The sequence below is a fragment of the Phocoena phocoena genome, chromosome X, assembly GCF_963924675.1.
Source record: "Phocoena phocoena chromosome X, mPhoPho1.1, whole genome shotgun sequence".
NCBI classification, from domain to species: Eukaryota; Metazoa; Chordata; class Mammalia; order Artiodactyla; family Phocoenidae; genus Phocoena; species Phocoena phocoena.
The window spans coordinates 9,669,238-9,694,683 of NC_089240.1; the positions used below are offsets into that span (position 1 = coordinate 9,669,238).

A 25,446-nucleotide genomic window follows, 5' to 3' on the forward strand; every position below is an offset into this window, starting at 1 on the left:
TCAGGTGGTCGCAACTCTGGCTACCTGTCGGGGGAATACCTTCTTCTAAGGGTCCCGATACTCAGGGTGTGGTCAGCTGGCTGGCAGCCTCAGCAGCCCCTGGGATCTTGTGAGACATACATTATGTCACCCCGCACCCCTCCTCACCTACAGAATCGGTCTGCAGGGCAACAGGGTCCCAGGTGATTGATTCATAAGCCTGTTAAAGTATGGGAAGCACTGCCAGTCTCAGCCTTACCTGAGAAGTTTGAGGGGAATGTTGATACCTGAGTCCTACCTCCGGAGCTTCTGATGTCATTGGCCAGGGTGCAGCCTGGGCCCCAGGAGCTTCTGCAAAGCTCGCCCCTTCCCGGTTCTATCTAGTGTGGAGAAGGACGATGGAGAGAACACCCATTCTCTGGGTGGGTTTTGTTTTTGCTGAGAGCACCCATTGCTCACAAGGAATCATGACAGGGAGAGGAGGCTACAGATGGATGGATGACCAGTGGTCTGTCTTCTCACCTGCTCTTCACTCTCATTTGTCTCCAGGTGGCCCCTCCGAAGGCAAGCTGATCCCGGGAGATCAGATTGTAATGATCAACGATGAGCCGGTTAGTGCCGCGCCGAGGGAACGGGTCATCGACCTGGTCAGGTAGGCGACTCACTCACTGGGGCCCCGTCCGGTGTCTGTGCAGCTCTGAGACCTCACCCCACAGAGGAAGGGCTTCCCATGGGCCACTTCGGGGCAGAAACACCAGCTGACACGTTCATCTTGAAAGTGCTGTTGGCACTGCCCTCTAATGTAAAAAACCAGGCTAAGTAAACAGAGACACGTACTTGCCCGCTCTTGTTAACATTCGGGGTACATAGGCTGAATGAAACAGTCCTATTTCCATTGCTCCATCCAAGGGTTGCGTTTTGGTTTCCTTCCAAAATTACTAACACATTGATATTCCATAATCAAGGAGATCAGCATGCAGTACTTTTCTAAACATAATCCCATGGATACACAAACATACAGTTCACCGATTTTTCATACTTGACTGATTCATTACTGAATTTTGAAATCTTCAACAAAGGAAAAAGGATCATTAGGTCAAAAGTAGGACAGTTTTGAAAATGTGCTTGGTTTATTGGTTTAGTTTCAGCGTAGATGTACATCATTTGTTATGTGATATTCTTATGGGGGCGCCAGAAATGTATTTTATGTGATGTTAAAATATTGGTCAAGAATCGAAGCCCACCAGAGTTATACTCCCATGGTGAATTTAGGACAAAAGGGGTCTTTAGAAGTTTTCCAAATGAAGCTGTGTCTGTTAGATGAGTGGACCCCCTCATGCTGCGGGCACTGGGGGATACTGACTGGCTTGCGTGACATCTGTCTTTTATAAATGGATCTTTTGAGGCGAGGTGGAATCAGAAGTTAAGGCTCTCAGAACACTTCAAACCGAGAAGGGGATCTTCGAACATTTATGCTCTCTCATAACAAAAGGTACCTCTGTACCCTGAGAAAGGCAAAAAGTAGAGTATTTCTGGGGTTTTCTGGAGAAAGTTGCTTTCCCAAGCCTAGTTCAGCTTCTGCTTTACACTGAAGTGCTGGATGGTCACACCTCCTGGGAAGAACTGGGACAAGGGTGAGAAGACAGAGAAATAGAAATAGAGAAGGCCTACTTCCAGGGTAACCGACCGTCCCAGTTTTAGCAGCGAAGGGCCCACCCACATCCTGAGACGGCCCTCCGCCCCCAGATGGTGGGCCTGGTCACCCTACTTTAGTGTAGGCTCCAGAGAGTGGAGCCCTCGCAGCTGGCTGGCGAAGTGCCTGTCCTCATTGGGGCATCCAAATCTCTAAAGGAAGTTCCCACATGGGAGCGGGCCCTGCGCCTCGTGTTGGGCACCCGGGGGCACTCACCGCCATTCTTCCTGGGGACCAGGAACACAAGGGTCAGGAGCGATGCCGCATTTTGTGCCCTTGGGAGGGAGCTGCAGTGTGACCCACTGGAACCACTTCTCTCTTGAGATGCGTGTGAGATGCGTGTGGGTGTTCCCGCTGACACCCACCTCGTGCGGGCGGGCTCTGAGCCTTATGTGGGCTTGCATCCTGGAGCGCCATGCGGGGGCTGACGACAGGTTGCACGGTCATCGTGTTGTCCCCTAGGCGCACGCTTCTGTGATCAGTCCTATTGATTTCTGTGCTCAGAGGATGACAGAAGAAATAAACTATCTCTGTTTGTGTTTGCTGTGACTGAATTGCTGGCTGCAGGACAGAAACGGAGAAAAAGCCATCTAAGCATGTGATCATGTCCTAGCCATCCTTCCAGGGCATTTAGACAGATTTTTTTTCCAAAGGAGATTTTCCCTTCTGGTTTAACGCATTGTGGAAGAAAATGGCATCTCTGTAAACAGAAGTCTCTATCGGACTTTTTATGTAATGGAGCTCAATGAAGATTTGTTGGATAGATGAACCAATTAAAAGAAGGGAGAGCAGACAACAGCTTGTGGTCCAAATCCAGCCTGCCTGCCACCTGTTTCGGACAGCCCAGCAGCTAAGAATGGTTTTTGCAATTTTTAAAGAGTTGGGCCAAAAATAAGAGAATATTTTGTGACACAGAGAAATCATATGAAATTCAAATTTCAGAGCCCATAAATAAAATTTTCTTGGAATCCAGCCACACCTGTTCATTTACATATGATCTAAGAAGGCCTCCTCCCTGCCGTAGCAGAGCTGCGTACTCGCGGCAGAGAGCTGGGGCCCGCAGAGACGGAAATGTTGACTATCTGGCCTTGCCTGAAAAGGTATGCTATACCCTGCTTTAGGAAATATTAAGGTAACCAATCACATTTTCTTTGGTTAAGTCAGATTTAGATTAAAACCCCAAATCATATATACACAGAGAATTTCTCTCCGGATGGGGTTGTGATTAAAACAAGATTCCCACATACTTGATGACGGGGTTGTGTTTGAAATGGGTTGGCGTGGAAATCATGCATGCTTTTTAAGCAAGTACAGAAAACTCTCTTGCCCTTGTCACAACCCGTCCCCTCCCCATCCCCGGAGTTGGGGAGAGAGAGCTGAGCACTCTCTGGGTGAACTGTGGCTTCTCTGATTAGCATTGGCTGTCGCCTCCCTTCACGTCCCCAGTACCTACGTGCTGGCTCTTCTGTGAGGCTCATCTGTGGGTTCTTTGGTGGCAGGAGAGGAGGGTACCCTCTTGGCACTAGCTTTCCTACAAGACCTCTTGGGTACGGCACCAGCCAGACCGGCTATTCTTCAGGATGTCCACTTGACCTCATCCCAGAGGGGACGACGTGAACTCTCATGGCCTTGCAGCCTTCTCACAGCTCCATGGTTCTCCCCAACCCTTTCCAGAAGGAGAGGGGGAGAGGAGGAGGTGGCTGGCAGTAGCTCATCACTTTGGGCCTCCTCTTAGAAAGTTCTGGCGAATCCCATTTGTTTGCAGTTGACTTTAGAATGTGGTCTGAGTGTCCCTTGGCTGGTGTCTCACTGCTAGATGACAAGGACACAGTTTGAATCAGGAATGATGCTTGATGTTGTAGAATCAGGTGACCTGGATCCCGAGTTCCGTGAGAGCAGAGAGCTTGTCTGTGTTGTCCTCTGCCATGTCCCCACAGCCTGGCCCAATGCCAGGCCCATAGGAGGTGCCCACTAACGATGTGTTGAGAGCGAGTGTGCTCTGAAGAGCGCTCTTCGGAAATGACCGATTTAGATGGTTTTCCCCAAGCCCTCCTACAGCTGTTCTGTGAGTTTGAATGTCAGCTAATGAATCCATCCCTCAGAAAAACATTCATTTTATTCACCGGTTTATCACACGTTCTCCGGCACCTACTATAGATGCAGGCCACCAACCTAGGCACCCCATCCACGGGGACAGGTGAGCCAAAGCCTTCAGGGAGCTTACGTGACACCTGTTCAGGTGGGACCTCTCAAGACGGACAAGTCCCCCATTGGCCACTTGAGGGAATTGTCAGATTTGAAAGGATTTTGCTGGTGATAAAAACACATCGGCCCAGATGCTACTGAGATGGTGAACACGTCATCCTAAAACTTACTCCCTTTTAATCTCAAGGCAATAAATTTAACTTTATAAAAGTAACAGGGTGCTTTATTTAACCAAATAAATCTAAGTCCAGTGATACAGTGCAACTCACACAGGTGAAATGCAGCTGGTTGTGGAGTTATTGTGTTGAAGAGCAGATACCTTCAAATTCATTAAACCAGAATTTTGAAATAATGTATTTCTTCTCACTAATGAAAAAGTTAATCCATTAGAAAATTTTCCTGTGCCTTCCCATCAGTTTAGTCATCTATCTGTCGTATGTATACTAACCTGAAAATTCAGCTCTTGTAAAATAATCTCTTTTTTATTAGGCTTCTCAGCTGATATTAACATCTGTATCTTACACAAGATAAATTCCCTTTCTGTTTGAAAAAATATCTCGTTTTCTTAGCCACCGAGGGAATTTGGGAAAACACTCATCATTTTAATAACACTATAAAATTCTCCCTTTAAAAACTGGCATCCATTTACTTGCCTCCGTGGTTTGGTCTTATTTTGTTCTTTTTTTTTCCCATTGCCACATCTGCTCATGGATCATTTTTTGGTTCCAGATACATTTGTGTTTCTTTGTGGATTATTTTTCTTATCATTCGGCTGCTCTATTGTAAATTTTTTTTTCTTGAGAAAATGAAAGAGTTTCTTGGAGACCAATTTACTGCTATAGTAACCACATTTGGGTTTTTTCATGTATCCTCAAAAAGAGCTATAATTGCTGCACTGAAATTAGATGAGTTCCGTTCATTTCATAGTTTTCTAAATTTTTAACTCTAACTCATACTTTGTAGTGGTGGAGGAGTGAAATCTTTGAAGAATTCATGCCCTTTGCAAATTACCATATCTTTCTTCTTTAGAAGTATCCAAGGATAATTTCCCTTGGCTTTTCACTAGACAGGTTAACTTAAAACAGTCTCCAGAATTTTATTTTTAAAAACTATAGCGTATAATTGCTCATGGACATTATGATTCATGCTCCATCCCCCAAGGCTAGCCAATCTAATTAAATTCATTTTTTAAATTTATTTATTTAATTAATTTACAGTGCTCACAATTAGTGAGCATTACCAAGTAGCAAATGTCATGTAGAGTACTGGGAATGTATAAATACCTAAAACATGATTCCTGCCCTCAAGGAGGAGACTTCTAGTTAATTGCACCGTATTTGGGGGGCGGGTGGTGTTGGGTGGGAATGTTTGGTAGGGGTGGACAAGGACACGCAGGGATGTAGTGATGTGGTAAAGGGTAGCCGCTGGCCCAGCGTGGAAGGGCAGGTTTATGCATGGAGAGAGGGTCGTAAAGTAGATCTTCCCCTTGTCTCTGGGAGCCCCAGACCCTCCTGAAGGACACTCTCTTTCCAGCTGGCAGACATGGAAATATCCATTGCCCAGATGCCGTCCTGGACCACAGTCTCAAAATTTCCTCCCGCCGTCCCTCAATCACCTCATCAAGGCAGCAGCAGAAATCTGGCTCACGTTAGGTGGGAGGTGCTAGTCTCGGGATTCGGGAGCCACTTGAGAATCTGATAAACACCATGGACTTTTATACCTCCACCCAGAAAAATCCACATGTCTACATAGTCTTGCGTGTAATATCAGAACGTTCCTTGACCACCACCCCGCCCCCCGAGGCCAACCCCAGTTTCAGAGCCCTAGCAGCTGACTCTGGAAATGCTGGCTCCGTTTCCATTGTAGCAGTAGAAGCTGAGGGCTGCCCACCCCATAATAAGAAGGCCCAAGGCTTGAACTGGAAACTAGTTCCGCCTTCTCCCCTCCTCTGAAATGGGGCAGCTAATTATTCCTCCATCTGTGTTCTCTCATCACCTAAGCTGACTATTCCAGCTGATCTAATTAATGAGCAGTGCTATAGCTGTGGCCCCATCTACACAAGGTTGCCCGCATCTCTCACGCCTTCTCTACTAATAACCCGGAATTGGAGAGCTTTTCTGGGGAGCAGTAGGGTTTCTCCGATAAGAAAGTAACTATAAGAAATAAAAATAGATGATAAATTACTGATCACTACTTAAATTCACAGAGGATAAGAACGCTAGTTTTTAGTAACATTCCTTTTACCTAAGTAACTGATATACATAAACACATGCCAACCAATGTGAAATATTCATTTTAAGACCAGGAAGATTATTCGGGAGGACTTGTATTTTCCTGGAACACTTACATCCCTACAAAAGCAATGAGCCAACTCACTTCTACAATCAAGATCAAAGCTTTGTGTATAACTGTTAAGGGTAACTTTTTGACACTTAAAAATATATATTATTATAATATATAATATAATATAAACTAATTTAAATATAATAATAATTGTTATTATCCCAACTAATAATGATGATGAGATTTAACATGTCTTAAGTCCTTGTTATATGCTAAACCTTCTGCTAAACACTTTTCCTTAGTGTTAAGACCAGCTATACGTATGTGGTATATGCTTACCATGCCCTGTCCTGAGTACTTTCTGTGCATTAAAACTCATTCGATCCTCACGATGGTGAGTGGGTACAATGCTTACCCATTTACTCTAATTTAAAGATGGGAAAATTGAGGCACAGGGAGGGTAAGGGATGTTCCCAAGATCCCATGGCTAGTAAGAGGTGGCGGGAAACCCAGTCTGGCTCCTGAGTGAATGCTCTTAACCCGGCCATCATGTGTAGTCCTCACAGGAGCGAGCAAGTACTGTTAATTGTACTCACACAACAGAGTGTAAACTGAGGCTTAGAGAGGTTGAAGGACTTGCTCAACCTGGGCACTTGCTCAGGGCCTGGAGTGGGGCACACAGTGGGAGTTGAAGAAAGCCAATACAACTTACTGGGACCAAGCTGGCTATCTGGCATATCAAGTCCTTACTTGGTGGGCCCAGCAAAGAACAGAGCTGGAAATGAGCTCTAGAACCTGGGTCTTAGTGCCTTCACCCCATAGACAGCTCCACTCCAATTTTGGATTAGACAAAAATAGCCTGTCTCCTATTCCAGGTTGGCCAAACATTTGCCTTGATTTTAGTAGAAAGCACTCAGGAGTACCTGCTCGTTGAGGTCAGCGGGAGCCTGGCAAGCTTAAGAGTGAAATAAGCCATTTAGAAGGGACCCATCTAACAATGAGATCTGTCTTTTTGTCAGTCCCTCCTCATCAGAATGATAATGGAAAGTCAAATCAGATCGTGTTCCAGGAGCACTGTGTCTGCAGGAGAATATATTCGGAAGGTCACCTTCCTGTATAATTTCAGCTGGGCTTAGGTGCCTCACGGTGCTGCGTAGTAAAAAAACAAAGCAAAAACATCTACGGGGCATCCTGCACATAAAATATGCATGATGATGTATGATATAATAAAGCCTTATTATAGTAAAACCAGCACGTACTTTCCGTGGAAACACAAAGGAACAGCCCCTTGGTATGCTGACACTACAGATTGTGGTCTCACCTAATACAGACTTGCAGCATACACATTTTCTGACAATTGGAAATTACAGATCCTGGGGAGAAAGAAGTCGGCGATTCTAGAAGATGCAAAGTGTGGGAAAACGTTCTAATATGGGTAGTGTAGAAAAAAGGATTTGAGTCCATAGTTCATACAGGTTATGACATATAATGATGAAAATGAATGAGAAAAATGACTTCACCCAGATTTTTTTAATGTCCCTTAGATTTTCATAACCATCTCCCACTCTCTCATTAAATCTCTCCATTACTGTAGATACTCTTAGGCGACTCATGTATGGAAAATAAATGTTGGAGATGGAAGAAGCAGAAAAAAATTTAAACTAGGGCATGTTTTCAGTTATCTCATATGGTTGACACTACCGCATGTCTTACCTTGTATTAACTTAACAAGTACCTTACTTGTATTAAGAAAAAAAATGGAGGAAGATAATTATTGGCCTTACGCCGTGTTCCTTTAGAACTACAGATTTATAAAGTCTTCCATGCCCTTTGTATAAGTAGCTGAAAAGAAAAAAAAAAAATATCTTGGTGAGCCTGTGATCAGAACATGCTTGGGATCAAGGTATAAGCCTCATTCCCTAGAGATTTTAGTAGAAGGTCTCAGGTACTAAAAGCCAGATCCTGTTTTTCCGTTTGTTTGTTTGTTTTGTTTTTTAATTATTTATGTATTTATTTTTGGATGCTTTGGGTCTTCGTTGCTGCGTGTGGGCTTTCTCTAGTTGCGGCGAGCGAGGGCTACTCTTCCTTGCAGTGCACGGGCTTCTCATTGTGGTGGCTTCTCTTGTTGTGGAGCATGGGCTCTAGGCACGCAGGCTTCAGTAGTTGCAGCACTCGGGCTCAGTAGTTGTGGCTCGCAGGCTCAGTAGTTGTGGCGCACGGATTTAGTTGCTCCGTGGCATGTGGGAACTTCCCGGACCAGGGATCGAACCCGTGTCCCCTGCACTGGCAGGCGGATTCTTAACCACTGCACCACCAGGGAAGCCCCCAGATCCTGTTTTTTTTTTTTTTTTTTTTTTTTTTTTTGTACACGGGCCTCTCACTGTTGTGGCCTCTCCCATTGCGGAGCACAGGCTCCGGACGCGCAGGCCCAGCAGCCATGGCTCACGGGCCCAGCCGCTCCGCGGCATGTGGGATCCTCCCAGACCGGGGCACGAACCCCCGTCCCCTGCATCGGCAGGCGGACTCTCAACCACTGCGCCACCAGGGAAGCCCCCAGATCCTGTTTTTACAGGCAGCACAGTGGAGGGTGTGGTTGGCAAGAATCTCAGGCCATATACTCAGATGTGCAAGAAGTGTATTGTTATTTATCTGTTATCTGTAATAATCCAGATTTTATTTCAAATCCTTATCCTAGTGTATGGTCAATTCATCCCATTTTCCATGGTGCTGAGTCTACATTTGGGGGGAGAGGGTGTAATGGGAGGAGGCACTGGGAGAGGTGAAGCGTGTCCCCTGTTTGGCCACATCGTCCATCTCGCTAGAATTCGCTGAGATATCTTTGTGCCCATCTGGTCCACCTTTGATCACTCACATAGGCAGGGAGCTACTGTGTCATTCCTTGTCCACTGCTGTCAACCCTTCCGAAGCCATGTCTCTGTCATCTTGGGTGCACTTGCCCCTCCTGAGCCATACTGGGACACTGAATAATTCCAGGGCTAATTCCTTCCAGGATCTTGTCACCTTCCGGGTTCTGACTAGGAAAGAAGACACCGTCGTTATGCTCTTTAATCCCACAAGGCTTTGTGGAGGTTCCTAAGTGACTTTTCCCAGAGGATCAGCTTCTCAAAAGAGGGGGAGCACGCCTGTCCTTTCCCAGGCACCCACAAGTTGTTGCTCTTCTGCTCGCCCCAAGACTCTCTCCATCCCCCCCAGCCTCTCACTAGTCCCCGTTCTGGAGAGGAGGGAGCTTCACTCTCATTTATCGAATATCCTTCCTAGCCCTGAGCTCCTGGAACCTATGTATTTCTCTACTTTCTTCTGTAACACCCCTGTCCTGCAGTGATGAGTGTTTTGTGGTCTGGCTGACCAAATGGTCAAAGAAGTAGAGCTGACCAAGCAGAGCAAAGAAATGGGCCTGGAGGTGAACAGCGGTGAATACTTCAAAATATTGTCCTGCTACGCATTGAGAAGACATATGGTGTAGAGATCAGGAGAATCTGAATTCAAGTCCTGCCTCTGCATTAGATTAACTCTGTGTGACCTTGGGCAACGACTTAACTTCTATATCCCTCAGTTTCTTGACCTATAAAATGAAGACCTACCTCATAGCATTGCTGTGAGAGTTCGGTAAACCACAGTGAGTAGAGCTCTTAGCAGGGTAAGAGCACATGAGGAACTCTTCGTAAATTTGAGTTACTGTTGTCTTTGTGCAGGTCACCATCAGCATCATCGCTTAGAATTTGCACTTCTAAGGCTTTGTCTAAGGGTCGAAGGAGGTGATGTACAGGGGCGCGCTTTGTGACTTGTCACCAGCTGGTCTCTGTGTGTCAGATGCCGTCATTGCTGTTCCTGGGAGATTGGAGCACAAACCCGGAAGTCAACCAATACCAGAGAGGATCCTGGGTAGAAATCTCATCTTTTAGGTTAAAGATAACTTGGGGAACAATCAAAAGCCCTGAAACTCAGGGTTTGCAAGGGCATCCAGGGCTCATCCCGGGGGTGCTAGAACCCAGCAGTGATTGGCAGTGAACTTGACTTGGGACCACACAGGTGTGCAGCAGTGGGATGAAGTGTGCAGTGTGTTGTGGCGGGAACAAGAGTATCATGTCAGATGGGCGCAGGGGGTGTGGAAAGATGCAGGGCTATTGGCATGTGCCCTCCTGAGGCTGACATTAGGTTAGGAATGACCTAAATCAGGGGTCAGCAAACTTTTTCTGGAAACGACCAGATAGTAAATATTTTAGGCTTTGCAGGTCATGGTCTCTGTCACAATTCAACTCTGCCATTGTGGCATATAAGCAGCCATAAATAATATGCAAACAAACAGGCATGGCTGTGTTCCGATAAAACTTTATTTACAGAACCAAGAGTGTAGGCCGGATTTAGCCCATAGGCTGTTGTTTGCCAACCCCTGACTTAAGCCAGTGAAACTGAAAGAGACTTGATCTGAAGGTAAGAGGGCATAGAGGCAGAGAAATAAAGCAGAGGGTGCTGGACATTTTTTTTTTTTTGCCAGCAATAATAATAAAGATAAAGCAAATGATATGAACTTCCTGGGCACCTAAAATCCTTTTTGGATGGTAGAGAGAAGGGAAAAAAATAATGAGACAAACAAATAGATAAACATCAAAGACTTCTGTGATGCTTTTCCTGATCCTCCCTAATCACCCCCCCAAAGTAGTTAATTACTCCCATGTCTGTTTTTTTTTTTTAATATCTTTATTGGGGTATAATTGCTTTACAATTGTGTATTAGTTTCTGCTTTATAACAAAGTGAATCAGCTATACATATACATATGTTCCCATATGTCTTCCCTCTTGCGTCTCCCTCCCTCCCACTCTCCCCATCCCACCCCTCCAGGCTGTCATACTCCCATGTCTTGATGCACTGAGGGGTGTGTGTGTGTGTGTTTTGGGGGGGGGGGGCGCTGCACCACACAGCTTTGGGATGTTAGTTCCCCGGCCAGGGATTGAACCCAGACCCTCAGCAGTGAAAGCGCAGAGTCCTAACCACTGGACCACCAGGGAATTCCCCTGTACATATATTTTTATTATAATCTGTACCACACAGTGTTACCGATATATGTAAACTTGTCTTTATCACAAGTCTGTGTGGGTTTTTTTATGTATATAAATTTATTTATTTATGTTTGGCTGCATTGGGTCTTCATTGCTGCGCGCAGGTTTTCACTAGTTGTGGCGAGCAGGGGCTACTCTTTGTTGTGGTGCATGGGCTCTAGGTGCCCATTGTGGTGGCTTCTCTTGTTGTGGAGCATGGGCTCTAGGTGCGTGGGATTCCGTAATTGTGGCACATGGGCTCAGTAGCTGTGGCTCGCGGGCTTAGTTGCTCTGCGGCATGTGGGATCTTCCCAGACCAGGGCTCGAACCCGTGTCCCCTACGTTGGCAGGTGGATTCTTAACCCCTGCGCCACTAGGGAAATCCCAGTCTGTGTGTTTCTTAATGACAGGCACCAGGATTAAGGTAGCACTAGCTGCTGTAACAAATACAAAGCCATACAAAGGTTCAGTCACGCTAGGAATTTATTCGTCAGTCACATAAATTCCTGATGGAATGCGTACTCCTGATTGCTGGATAGCTCTCCTTAAGGGGGTAATCTGGGGGCCTAACTCAGACCCTCTCCCTTTTGCGACTTTGCCATCTTCAACACCTAGCTCCTGGTTTGTCCCCGTCAAAGTGCAGAAGGGGAAGAGGCTGGAAGGACCTTGGAAGATTTCCTCAGGTCAGGCCCAGAATGGGGTACAGCACTTCTGCTCCCCTTCCTATGGCAAGAAGGCAGCCACATGGGTGAATCTACCTACACACATTTCAAGCCAGAAGCAGGTCCATTGCTTGTCTCATGCTTTTGCGTACTGTGTTGATTTTAGCCTTGACACATCATATGTTCCAAACATCTCCATCACTCCATCAGTAGCATTTACTGTATCATCTCTGTCTGCCTCACTTCTACTGACTTCACTGTTCTCAGTCTCCTCACATCACCTTAGTCTCCATTCACAGATTTGAAAGAAGGTATTTGGTAAGTGGTTTAAATTCTCCTTTTGGAATAAACCTGCCCCCCCATGTCTTAATCAAGTGTCACGTCATATACCGAACATAACCAGAATCACATTTATGTCCACACTTAAGATGATCTCTAGTTTTACGTTAAACTCAATAACTTGTCTTTCCTCTGGGAAAATCAGTGTTTGCTGCCCTTCTGTATGGGGTTCTAAGGGTTATATTTCTGCCCTATGTGATCATTTACGTATGAACTTGAAGATAAACATCCTTCTCCTTTTGTAACTGAATCAGCATCCATGCTGTGTACTATCACCGTGCCCCCTTCTTGTCCTTAAGATGCAGAGTGTGGTAGTGCAAAATAGACCTGCACCTGGGAGAGAGATCATGGTTCTACACCAGGCATCTCCCAAGCAGCTCTGTCAATATGAGCGTGTAACAGCTTGAGAGTCCTCACCCCTCAGAAGGTGGGGGTGGGGAACCATTGGCGTCCCATCTGAGACCATTTTTCATTGTACAGCTCTCTCTGTCTTTGAACGGCAGGGCATTTAACCTCTGCGGCCTCTTATCCTCTGAATCCTGGCGGTAGTCCCCAGTCACTGGGGGCGCCCCTACCCCACTGAGGACCACTGCAGGTGATTGATATGAAATGCTTCCAGCCTAAGCGTACTGTGATCAGTAGTCAGCACATCTTACCTTCTTCTCAAGAGGGTGCAATTTTCAAATTCCTGCAGGTGAATGGTTCCAGTGGGTGGAAGGTTCCAAGATGGCAGAATATCCATGAGATGACTGAGAAGAGAGGAGAGAGGTAATGAGGCAAGTCCTGTCCCTGTTCCCAAGCAACAGAGCAGGGAGCAGGGACCAGGGAGGTAGCAATTATCAAGATCCACCCCTCTCCCTGCTGGGAACCCAGCTGGTGTGGTAGCAGAGACCCCCATGTTCATAAATAAAATGGTAGGGCAGTGGATTTTAGTTATAAATAGGATCTATTAAAATGTACTGGCTTACAAATCTGAGGCAGAAAAGGATTCTTTGAACAAGTAAGAGATAGATTTTGTACTCCCTTGACACTCTTTTGCTACCTTGTTTTTTCATGCAAACAGAAGCTGCTGAAACAGGCACTTGAACTGAAATTAAAAAAAAAAAAAGAAGGAAAAGGGAAGCAGCCACCATTTACTAAGCCCTTTTCTGGGCCACATACACAAATCCTGGCACATCTCTGTGACTGGGGGTAATTGGACTCAATTTATGGTTAAGGAAACAGGATTAGACAAGTGCTAACTGAATGCAAGGCTCTGTAGTCTACTAGAAAGTTCTGTGATTTGGTCAAGGTCAGTTGAGCAATACCTGAAGAAGCCAGGAAGTCAGCCCAATGTCCACTCCCTGTTGCCGCTTGTTGTCTAAGGGACCCTTAGACACTGAGCAGGCCAGTCTGCAGTGGATGTGTGGATTCAGCCAGCAGAGGATCTTTCCTGGATAGTGAGAGCTGAATAACACCCCCAGGACCCTTGCATGACCCAGGCAAGAGGGGAACTCTCCCAAGACAAAACTGAGAATGTTTCCCACCAGCCAACTGGGCAGGGGTTCAGAGTAAAAGTACATTATTTAGAAATAGAAAGAAATGGGATATTTCTTACAACTAGTGTAAACTACCTAGTCTTCTGTTTTAATGTTGGATAAAATGCAGAAGCAAGGAAAGTGGGGACTTTCTTTAGTGCCATTTGTCCACTCTGAAATACTTTTCAATTCCACATGCAAACATATGAGCTCATGTCTCTCAAGTTGGCCTTAATTTCAACACCTTTGCTTATTATTAGTATTCTATGTGTTTTAAATCAGTCTTTATTAAGTGTGCCAAATTATATACCACCATGTAGTAGACATTAAAAAGCAGTCAAGAAGCCATTTGGTAACACCTGAAAAGATAAAATATAGACTCATTTTCTCCATGTGATATATATGGTTAGACAAAAAAGTACCCCCAAACTGTAGATCTTGTCATTTAGACAGAAGCAATTGTAATGTGTTATGATTCCAAATAGGATTTCACTTTTATTTCAACATCTTTGCTTTTTTGTATTCTGAGGATCTCCAGCCTAAACAACCAAGGTGAAATTTGTTACCGATTCTAGGTTAAATAATAAAGGACCTTGAAAACAAAAGGTTTGTTCATTTTTCCCCCATGTGAGAACTTATCACTGTTAAACATCCTTCTTTCCCTTTTAGCTCCTTGCTGCTGTTTTATTTATATTTTTATGCACAAAATAGTCTACATCTCTGTGTCTAATAAATGGGATTGCTTTGTGGGCTGAGCATTCTTGGATTTTTACAAGTAGCATGTCGGAGCTGAGTTTTCATCACACGCTCCAAAACCCTACCCCAGGGTGTTTTCATTTATATTTAATGTTAAATGAAGGATATTAGAGGTGGAACAGACTGTTCTTCATTCAACCCAATCAGCCACATCAGCTCACTCTGAATTCCGGAAATAACATTTGGAATGTTCTTTCTGATAGAGCACTTCAGGGTATTTGGGTAGCTTAGAGCTTGGTAATTTTAAAACTGAATAGCTAAACACAGTAACAAAGGAAACCTCTTTGGGGATTTATAATAAAAAATACCACGTTTGGAGAAAGCTTCTAAAAGTGCGAAGATTTAAAAAAAAACAAAACGCACATTTCTCACCCTTTAATTTCCTGTGTGTATTATGTTTCTTAACCACTGTGAGTTACCAGTTTCCATTATTTGGCAAAGCAATAAAATATGTGGGAGGGCCTTAAAATTAGCCTTCCCCTGTAATTTGTTTTCTTTCCCCGTGAAGTCCCTCTCCTTAGGCCCTCAAATATACAGTGTGTCCTAAAAGTAGCATAGCTGTGATTAATAAGAGCCTTTCAGGTAGAAGTGGAATGTAATTCAAACTGGCTTAAACAAAAAAAGGGAATCTGCTGGCTGGTGGGACTCAGAAGGATGTGGGGTGCAGGTGATCAGGCACAAGGGAATTGGGAATCCTTCGCCCTCCATCTCTTGGCTCCGCCCACTTCCTGCCCTGGCTTCTTTCTCTGGAGGGCTCTCTCCCAGTAGTGGTAAGGCTGAACCACAGCTCTAGACTTGCATGCCACTAGCCTAACAACCCAAGTGGGTGAAAGACCACCATTTCCTACTAAATCCACCCACACTTCCCAGACGGGGCTTTCGCTGGCCACGTATGGTGACACTCCAGCCCTAAACAAGAGACTGGCACTCAGGGAGTGGACTGTGCCTTGGCTGGGGGGCGTTGGCGGAGAGGGGCTAGGTCCAGGTCATGCAGTGGGGATGGGATCAGCCCTACCTGGATTATCAGTATCTAAGAGTGCGGAGGTTGGTTCTGCAAAGGAAATCTGGTGGCTGTTACTATAAGAATGGAAACAACTGCCACTACAACTAGTCACTCGTGGCTGCAGGTTGTTTTGGACACATTTTATTGTGGAAGATTTTGAACGGGATCCTAAGTGTAGAGAATAGCATAGTGAACCCGTGTTCCCATCACCCAGCTTCATGGCCAATCATCCATACCCAAGACACTTCCCCACCCTGGGATGACATTGAAGCAAATTGCAGACATTGCATCATTTCATCTATAGTAATGCAATATGTGTCTCTAAGGAATAGCATTCTTCATAAAAAATAAAATCCCATGACAGCATTATCACACCTTACAGACTAACAGTACTTTCTGAATCAAATATATAGTCAGTACTCATATCTTCCATGGTCTCATAAAATAATTTCTTATTGCAGTAAATTTGAATCAAGAACCATATAAAGTCCATATTCTATGATTTGTCAGTATGTATTTTTAGACTCTTTTAATCTGTAGTTTTTCCTTCCATCTCTTTTTATTGTCTTTCAAAATAATTTATGTATATTTAAAGAAACAAATTTTTTGCCCTGTAGAGATTCCCAGAGGCTGAATTTTGCTGACTGTGTCCCTGAGTGTCACGTCACATGATCTGTCCTCCGATGTTTCCTGTAAGAGTCTGATCTGCTGTCTTACGGAGGATGCTGTGTATTTTCTTTTTTTTTTTTAACATCTTTATTGGAGTATAATTGCTTTACAATGGTGTGTTAGTTTCTGCTTTATAACAAAGTGAATCAGTTACAGATATACATATGTCCCCATATCTTTTCCCTCTTTCGTCTCCCTCCCTCCCATCCTCCCTATCCCACCCCTCTAGGTGGTCACAAAGCACCGAGCTGATCTCCCTGTGCTATGCGGCTGCTTCCCAATAGCTATCTATTTTACATTTGGTAGTGTATATATGTCCATGCCACTCTCCCACTTTGTCCCGATGCTGTGTATTTTCATCCTCTAGAGGTGCATGGTGTCTGACTGTATCTCTTTCTGTGATGTAAGCAACCGTTGATAATCTTTGCCGAGATCTGTCAATTCATGAATGATTACAAGAAGGTGATACTCTAATTCCATCATTTCTTCTTCAATTATAAGCTGAATAACTCTAAAGACAAAGTGTTTGGCTATCCTGAGGAATAGTTCATATGGAAGGCAGGACAACCAGTTGATTCTGTCCCGTTATTTACCACTTTTCAAAACCAGTTTTCAAAACAGTTAGTTGTTTCATTGGCACTCCCAAAAACCAGGTTGTTGTTTTTTATTTTTTGGGTTTTTTTTTTGCGGTACACGGGCCTCTCACTGTTGTGGCCTCTCCCGTTGTGGAGCACAGGCTCCGGACGCGCAGGCTCAGTGGCCATGGCTCACGGGCCCAGCCGCTCCGCGGCATGTGGGATCTTCCCAGGCCGGGGCTCGAACCCGCGTCCCCTGCATCAGCAGGCGGACTCCCAACCTCTGCGCCACCAGGGAAGCCCTGTTTGTTTGTTTTTTAAGTATCATTATGAACTCATAGATTTAAGTATATTTTATTATTTAAATCCATTGATATTCTTCTTCTTCTTGAAGTTCAGTTTGTCTCCTCTTTGGTGAGAGCCTATTCCAGAGTGCTATTGAGTCCTCTCAATAGGACCCTAATAGTCTCTTTTAGTGTTTTGACTTTCTGATAAGACAAGATACTCAAGGTCCTGCTTGTGTGTTTGTTGCCCACATCTGAAATCTGTCATTTCTCCAAAGAGCCGTGACTCCTTCTAGTGGGAAATTATATTTAGTAATCTGAGTGCTAGTGTGCTCATTGACAGAACGAAGACATTTGTTTACGCTTTTCCAAGATAAAATACATCATGAGCCCATACCAGTATGTCTGATTCAAATTCAGGACAAAAGGTTTTTATGTAACTTCATCTGTCTTAAATCTTTGTCTCCTTTTTCTCAAACTGTGTGTCCCAATTCTCATCATAATTTCTCCACACACCAGCCTCAGAATGACAGCACTACTACAAATAACCTGATTACCGAACACATTTTAAGATATTTTTATTGCAGTTCTGTTTGTCTTTATGGCATATCCCACATGGATGTTCAAAATACTGTTTTAAAATCATTTGAGATAGTTCCTGTCTGTGTCATTCTTCCTCTAACTGGATTCACGGGTACAATTATTTCATTTTACTTAGAATTGTTAGGAATGGCTCTTTTGTTTGATTTTGTTTGAAAATTATGTATAACTATAACCATGACACCAACTGGATACACAGGCTCTTTATTTCACTTAACAAACAATTTTTAGGGATTGTCTTTAACTTTGTTTTATAATTATGTGTATTTGCATGATTCCCAAGTTAAATCTACAAAATGTATATTCAAAGAAGTACGTGTAAATTCTGTCTCTGTTCCCTTCTCCCTGTTTCCTTCCACATATGTAACACTTATTTTTTTTTTTTTGTAACACTTATTTTTAAATTTTATTTTGTGGTTCATTCTTGCAATGTTTAATATGAGCACATACTCTAATCTATCTCCATTCTTAGAAACGGTAGTAAACTAGACACACTTTTATTCACTTTGCTTTTTACACTTAGCTCTGTCTCCTACCAATTGCTACATCATATCATCGTGTTTTTAAACACACACACACACACACACACACACACACACTCTAATTTGGAAGATGTATATTTTTGGTCTAATGGCTGTCGTTAGACTAATGCCTTTGTATAATAGCCTAGTTCCCCATCACCACCACCTACTCACCTTTTAAATTTTCTGGCTATTGTCTGTTGCTCTCTTACTATGGACATTATTGAAATTAGCTAAGTAACCTCTTTGCCTTTTTGCTCTCTCCCTGGACATTTGGTTTGAACTAGTATCGTTATACTCGTGATTCATGATAATGCCTATAAGACCTACCTCTGCTCTTCATAAACTTTCTAATTTCTCCCCCCATTTGTTGTGGATCGATGTGCTACATCCGCCTTATCAGAATAGAGCCAATGTGGATGCTACCTCTCGCTCTTACAGGATCAGAGTGGCAGTTATACAGGGAACTATGTGCTTGTGCCTCACTGCTCTGCCTTGGTGGCTGTCACTCTGTTCATGAGGGGTGTCTGCAGCACATTCCCCCTGGTGTGGATCTCCAACTTCTTGTGAGGACCTGTAGGCACTCCGGGGTATTTCTGGTTTCCGAGGCATCAGCGCCCCTTTCCCTTCCCTCCATGGTCTCCCACAGAGATGCCTTGGTGGTTTATCTCCACCAGCTCCTATTTGGCGCTCAGAGAGATGTCTCCCCACCTAGTTTTGCTGGGGTTATTGTCACTCGGTTCGGCTTTGCCATCTTCATTGCTTTCTCTCTTACAATGGGAGAACTCAAGGATGTTCAAAATCTGTTTTAGCAACTTTACATAATCCTCCAGTGGCTACAAATTTTATCAAAAAGTTTTAATTTTAGAAAAGTACATGTAAACATTCAGTATCTCTTATGGTCATATAATACTTTCGTTTGAGTAATTCTCTAGCAGACCTAGCAGACAAGTATAAACAGAGAGTAATTCTCCCAGGCTCAGGTAAAATCCTGCTCTCTTTTTAATAAAGAGAAAACAATCATATATTATGGAAAAATACAACATAGCTGCTCTGTGGAAAATAGAACGTTTATTTTTTTTCTCTTGGAAGTGAATAGCAGACCACTTTTTATGATATATTTGTGATTTGCTATATGAAGTTCAAATGTTGAGAATGTTACACTTTTGGACATCAAAGCCTAGATTTTAAAAATTGACTTCCTACAAAGTAAAGTATCTTAGAGTAGTGTGGGAAATATTTGACCCACTGAAGGCATTGCTTCTGCCAGTCTTATTTTCATGCTGTTATGTTCTTCCGTGATTAATATATATGAGTAAGGGTGCCGTTCACCTTCACAAAACGGTGGACTAACAGGAAAGGTTTTCTTGATGCTCTGAGGCTATAGAGGCTCAAGGAATGTAGTATTTTCCCAGAGCCAGTAACTAGCAGAGCCCAGGGTTGAACATGGATGCCAAGTGAACCGATTGAGAACCGTTGTACCAGACCACGCAGAAACCGTGTAGCACCGTTTTCAACACAGGAAGGGATTCTAACCATTACCACTGGAGAAGAAAACTTAGACTTTTCATTTGCTCAAAGGATAGGGAGGAGAGGAGACAGCAGGAGAAGGTATTACAAGGCTTGTGTAGCGTCAACATTGCAATGCAATAGATCTCATTTTTTTCTGCTAAGTTTTACAAGCTGTAATTCAGAGAGGCACCAGGGCGGTATCTGCCCACCTCTGGATTGAAAAAGAAACACAGAATCAAGGCTATTTTAGGCATCTGTCAGGCTGTAATTACCTCTTTGCTCAGAGAAATCTTTATGTAAGACTAATGCAGATTGGCATTTCTTCAGTTTAAAGGAACATTTCCAGTCATTCTTTTGAAAGAATGATCCTTATTAATGATGGTTATTTCAGTATATTTTGATAGAGAGCAAATGTTCCCAGCATGACCTTGCCATGGAGATTTTGCTTTTAATCTGGTCTGTTTCTGATTTACTTGCAAGCTCCATACTTTGAGCTTTGTTCTCCTGCTCTTTCTAGTTCAGAAATTGTTGGATGGCATTCATCTAAACTCTTCAAGTAAGCCGGACTTGTTTATGTATACCTTCCACAAAAAGTTCACCCAAAGTTTCACCACTAAGACATGGGATTGAAATGACAATTTATAGAGAAAGTACCAGGTTTTCATCATTAAGCACTTGTTCACTGTCTTAGGTTGGGCTCGCAGAAGCTGACCCTGAGATGAGAATCATGTACAAGTGACCTAAAGGGAAGTTCCCGGGAAAAATAGGGGAGTGGGAAAGTAAGACCTGGAAGAAAAGGAAGCCCAACAAAGTTGCCACAGCAGGCAGAGTCCCAGGCAGGTAACTTTGGCTCATTCCACAAGGGAGTTCTGGGCAGTGCCTAGGTCACACCTAATAGTTGTCCCATCAGAGGCAGACAGACAGAACATTTGTAACTCTACTCCACCACAGGACAAGTCACTGTTTAGGGACTGCCCATTGGGAAATGTAAATTCCCAGGTACTTCTAGCTCACCACACTCCCTCCATGCTCTCGGGCAATGACTACTCAGTAGCCTGAGGGTATTTCTTGAACAAAGAGTCCAGTCCAGATGCTGGATGTTGGGAGTGAAAGCCCTTGGGATCCGCATGTGTGCTCTGTATACTGATTGCCTCTGGGGCTTTCACTCTCCTTGCACTTGATTTATTCCTGCTGCTTCCATCAACACATCCTAGAGTTCCCAAGCACACCTTAAGCAGACAAAGGTGCCTAAGAAGTTCAAGTTCTGTTGTATCCTCTGGAAACACATCAAATCAAATATCGGAGACCGCCTGTACCTACTCCAGCATTCATTTCTAGCCCAACATTCCACATTCACTGACAATTATCTCTAGAATAAAGAGGTGAGTGAATGAATTTAACTATAAAAATACCTGCTATAAAAAGAAAACCATGCTTTTCTAATCTTTAAAAGTGTATCTGTGTAAAAGAGAACCAAATGCAAGGGGAATGTGTGAGTCCAGGCACTTCCCTGGGTGCTTCACATATTTAATCAACACAGCAGTCCTCTAAGGCAAGTACTGTCACTGCCATTTTAGAGGTGAGGAAACTAAGACTCAGAGACATGAAATGTATTCATTCAGTAAATATTTATTAGGCACCCACTGTGTGCTAGGCATGGCAGTAGGTGCTGGTTATGGAGTGGCAAGCTGGTCCCTTCCCTCCTCAAAGCACATGGTCTAGTGAGGAAGATGGACAGTAAGAGGTGAAACAAACAAACACATAGATAATTACAAATGATGTCATGTGCCAGGAAGGAAAAGAACAGGACACTGTAAGGGAGAATGATGGCATAGGGATAGGAGACTCAGGGAAATCCTCAATGAGGCTGTGACATTTAAGTTGTGACTGAGAGGTTGGGAAAAGTCAACCAGGCAAAGAGTGGAAGGAGGGAAAGAGCTTAGAGTGTTTGGAGAAGAGAAATAAGAACATCCTGGCTGTCCTTGGCCCACAGAGGGAAAAGTGGTGTGAAAAGACAAGAGAGAGAGACAGGAACTGGGTGGGTGATGGAGGGTCTTCTAGAGTAAGAGTTGGCAAATTGTGGCCCACGGGCCAAATCTGGCCTGTTTGCTGTTTTTGTTTGCTTGTTTGTTAATTTTTTATCGAAGTGTAGTTGATTTACAATGTTGTCTTAGTTTCTGGCGTACAGCAAAGTGATTCAGTTTATATATATATATATGTATATATATATATGTATCCTTTTTCAGATTCTTTTCCCTTACAGGTTATTACAGAGTATTGAGTAGAGTACCCTGTGCTATACAGTAGGTCCTTGTTGTTTATTTATTTTATATATAGTAGTGTGTATCTGCTAATCCCAAACATCTAATTTATCCCTCCCCCACTTTTCCCTTAGGTAACCATAAGTTTGTTTCTAAGTCTGTGAGTCTGTTTCTGTTTCGTAAATCAGTTCATTTGTGTCATATTTTATTTTATTTATTTATTGTTTGTTTGTTTCTGTTTTTTTTTTTTTTTTTTTTGCGGTACGCGGGCCTCTCACTGTTGTGGTCTCTCCCGCTGCGGACGCGCAGGCTCAGCGGCCATGGCTCACGGGCCCAACCGCTCCGCGGCATGTGGGATCTTCCCGGACCGGGGCACGAACCTGCGTCCCCTGCATCGGGAGGCAGACTCTCAACCACTGCGCCACCAGGGAAGCCCCGTTTGTGTCATATTTTAGATTCCACATATCAGTGGTATCATATGGTATTTGTCTTTTTCTGACTTACTTCCCTGTAAGTAAGTAAGTAAGTAAATCTGGACCCTTGCCTGTTTTTGTAAAGCAAGTTTTATTGGAACATAGCCACACGTGTGCATTTACATATTGTTTGTGGTTACTTCTGTGCTACAACTGCAGGGGGGCGTAGTAACAAGAGACCACCTGGCCCACAAAGCTTAAACCGTTGACTATCTGGCCCTTTCCAAAAAAAGGTATGCTGACCCTTGATCTAGACCGTGAAAAGAAGTCTGGATTTTATTCTAGGAAAAAGAGGAAACCATTGTCAAGTTTTAAACAGTTGAGTCACATCATCCAACTTGCATTTTAAAGTATCCCTCTGGCTGCACTTCACAGAGAATGGAATAAGGGAGACAAGGATGGAAACAGAGAAGCCATTAGAAGTTCTTGGAAAAGACCAGGTGAGAAGTAACAGCCAGGTGACTGGTCCAGAGTCATCCTGGGTGTAGAGCAAAGTGCGTCGTACAGGAAGGGTCACTAGGGCTCGGCAGTGTATTTGACGTGGAGATTGAGGGACAGTGAGGCATAGAGTATAAGTCCCCTAAAACTTCAAGCTTTTGCTCTGGGTCAGTGATGGTGTCAGTCAGTGAGATGAGCCAACTGGAGTTGGCGGAAATAATTTCAGTGAGTAGATAAGCTTAAGTGGCTCAGAGTTCTCTGTTATTAAGTCATGGACTCTGTGCTGAAGACCATGTCATCATGCTGTCAGGATAAACAATGTGGCCTCCCATAGTAATCATCACATGGGTTTAACTCTCAATTGAATTAGTGCCTTTCACACAAAACCACCGACAATAAATCTTTTCACACCAATATGTGGGGCAGTTGTGTAATCAGGCCACAAGAAAAGGTCAAAATGATCTGTTTTAGGAAGATATGCCTGCAATTGTGTAGCCTGGTTCCTTATATTTGACAAAGTTTATATTTAATTAGTATTATGCATAAAAATGAGCTAATTTTGAGCTTCATCTTATAAGAAACCTGTCTCAGGCCACTGATTAAAATCTTTCAGATGTGAATTAAATGTGTATCTACATACACTATACAGAGAGCAGTGCTGGGGACATACAGTATAGGATTCAAAATAGTTGTGGGGCTCTTGCTGTCACCCTAACATTTATTTTGTCTCAGGTATCCACGGGGGACCCACTCACCAACATTTCTCAGGTCCTGATTCAAAATCAGATTCTAGAACTGCACTTAGCCATAGACAGGACGGCAGTGCTCTGAGGGGCCCAGGCTTGAGCGAGACCTCCCACACCTGGCTCATCTTCACATCTAGGTAGCTGAGAGGGCAGCAAGGGGCTTCCCCTGGTGCCCTCGCTACTCCACTCAGGCAGAATGCAATCTTTTTTTTTTTTAATAAATTTATTTTGTTTATTTACTCTTGGCTGCATCGGGTCTTCGTTGCTGTGCGCGGGCTTTCTCTAGTTGTGGCGAGACGGGGCTACTCTTCATTGCGGTGCGTGGACTTCTCATTGCGGCAGCTCCTCTTGTTGCGGAGCACGGGCTCTAGGAACGCGGGCTTCAGTAGTTGTGGCACACGGGCTCAGTGGTTGTGGCACGTGGGCTCAGTAGTTGTGGCTCATGGGTTCTAGAGTGCAGGCTCAGTAGTTGTGGCGCACGGGCTTAGTTGCTCCGTGGCATGTGGGATCTTCCCAGACCAGGGCTCGAACCCGTGTCCCCTGCACTGGCAGGCGGATTCTTAACCACTGCGTCACCAGGGAAGCCCTATTGTATGAGTTTCAAAGGAGCCATTAAGGTCTCATCTGGGCAAAGAAAATGCTTTTTTTGGTGCAGGGGTGGGCTGCACCGCGTCTTTGCTGCAGCGCGTGGGCTTCTCTAGTTGTGGCGCACGAGCTCTAGAGCACACGGGCCCAGTAGTTGCGGCTTCTCTCCAGTTGTGGCGCACGGGCTTAGGTGCCCCCATTATGTGGGATCTTAGTTCCCCGACCAGGGATCGAACCTGCATCCCCTGCATTGGAAGGTGGATTCTTAACCACTGGACCACCAGGGAGGTCCCCGAAAATGCATTTTTTAAAAGAAATCCTAATGTGTGTTTATATAATCATGTCTCGTGGTAATTTTAATGTTGCTACTGTTCATCAAATATGAAAAACAAAGCTTTATAATATTATCAAAGCAATGTTCACATGGTAATAGTCTCCTACCTAGTTTATATTTCCTGCTAATCCCTTACCATTGTTTCCAACATATTATGATCCATTCAGACCTTGCCGTATTTTGTTTCATATTGTTTTTCTATGCATAGTATTTTTGTATTAGGCATCAAGTAATTTTGGAAACTCTCGCTCTTTAACTCAATTTTATATTCACCTTTTCTTATCCCCTCACCACCCTATGGGACTTTTTTACTATTTTGCCTAGTTGAATATTGATTCCCCTTGGACATTAATGAAACTCAAGAAGAAAAAAAAACTTAGTTTAAGAGACAAAAATTTGTTCGTGTTTTTAAAAGATTGTTGCATATATTTTTCATTTGCATCCTTTTTAATTCACTCTGGTTCTGGACATGAAATTACGCTTCCATTTGGTGGCAGGAATGGAAAATATGGGATGATTAAAAATGGAGATCACCAACCTATACCTTCTCTGTTCTTCATAGCCTTGAAAGTAGAAAGAAGAAAAGACAATGATACTACAAAAACTCTAATCTGTTATTATTTGGGGACATGTGGAGGGAAATAACCTAAGCTATGCTCTTAGGTTCTATAGCAAGGAAATGATTCCCCCCACTACTTCTCTTTGCTTGTTTTTTTCTTTGTTCTTAACCCCAATGGATATCTGCTTTTGAAAAGTTATCTTTATATGATTCTTCATGTAGTAATTGGAGAGCTTTTGTGAGTGAAACACTTTCTTCATATAGTCAGCCCAAGTGCACCCTAGAAACCCTGTTAATACAAAGTAGAAAGGTCTCAGAATTCAGTTGCAAGGTTAGTGCGGTCCAAGTTCACATTCAAAGCAGTATTTCCCAATAGACAGGAAAACGGGATTTC

General features: G+C 43.7%; 1 protein-coding gene across 1 annotated transcript in view; it reads left to right on the forward strand.

The window, feature by feature from the left end:
* FRMPD4 (FERM and PDZ domain containing 4) overlaps positions 1-25,446 on the forward strand; it is a 180,132-nt gene that overhangs the window by 86,800 nt on the left and 67,886 nt on the right. The window contains exon 3 of the mRNA XM_065901015.1: positions 529-631. Within this exon, the coding sequence (XP_065757087.1) occupies positions 529-631 (103 nt within the window). The remainder of the gene's footprint in view (positions 1-528; positions 632-25,446) is intronic.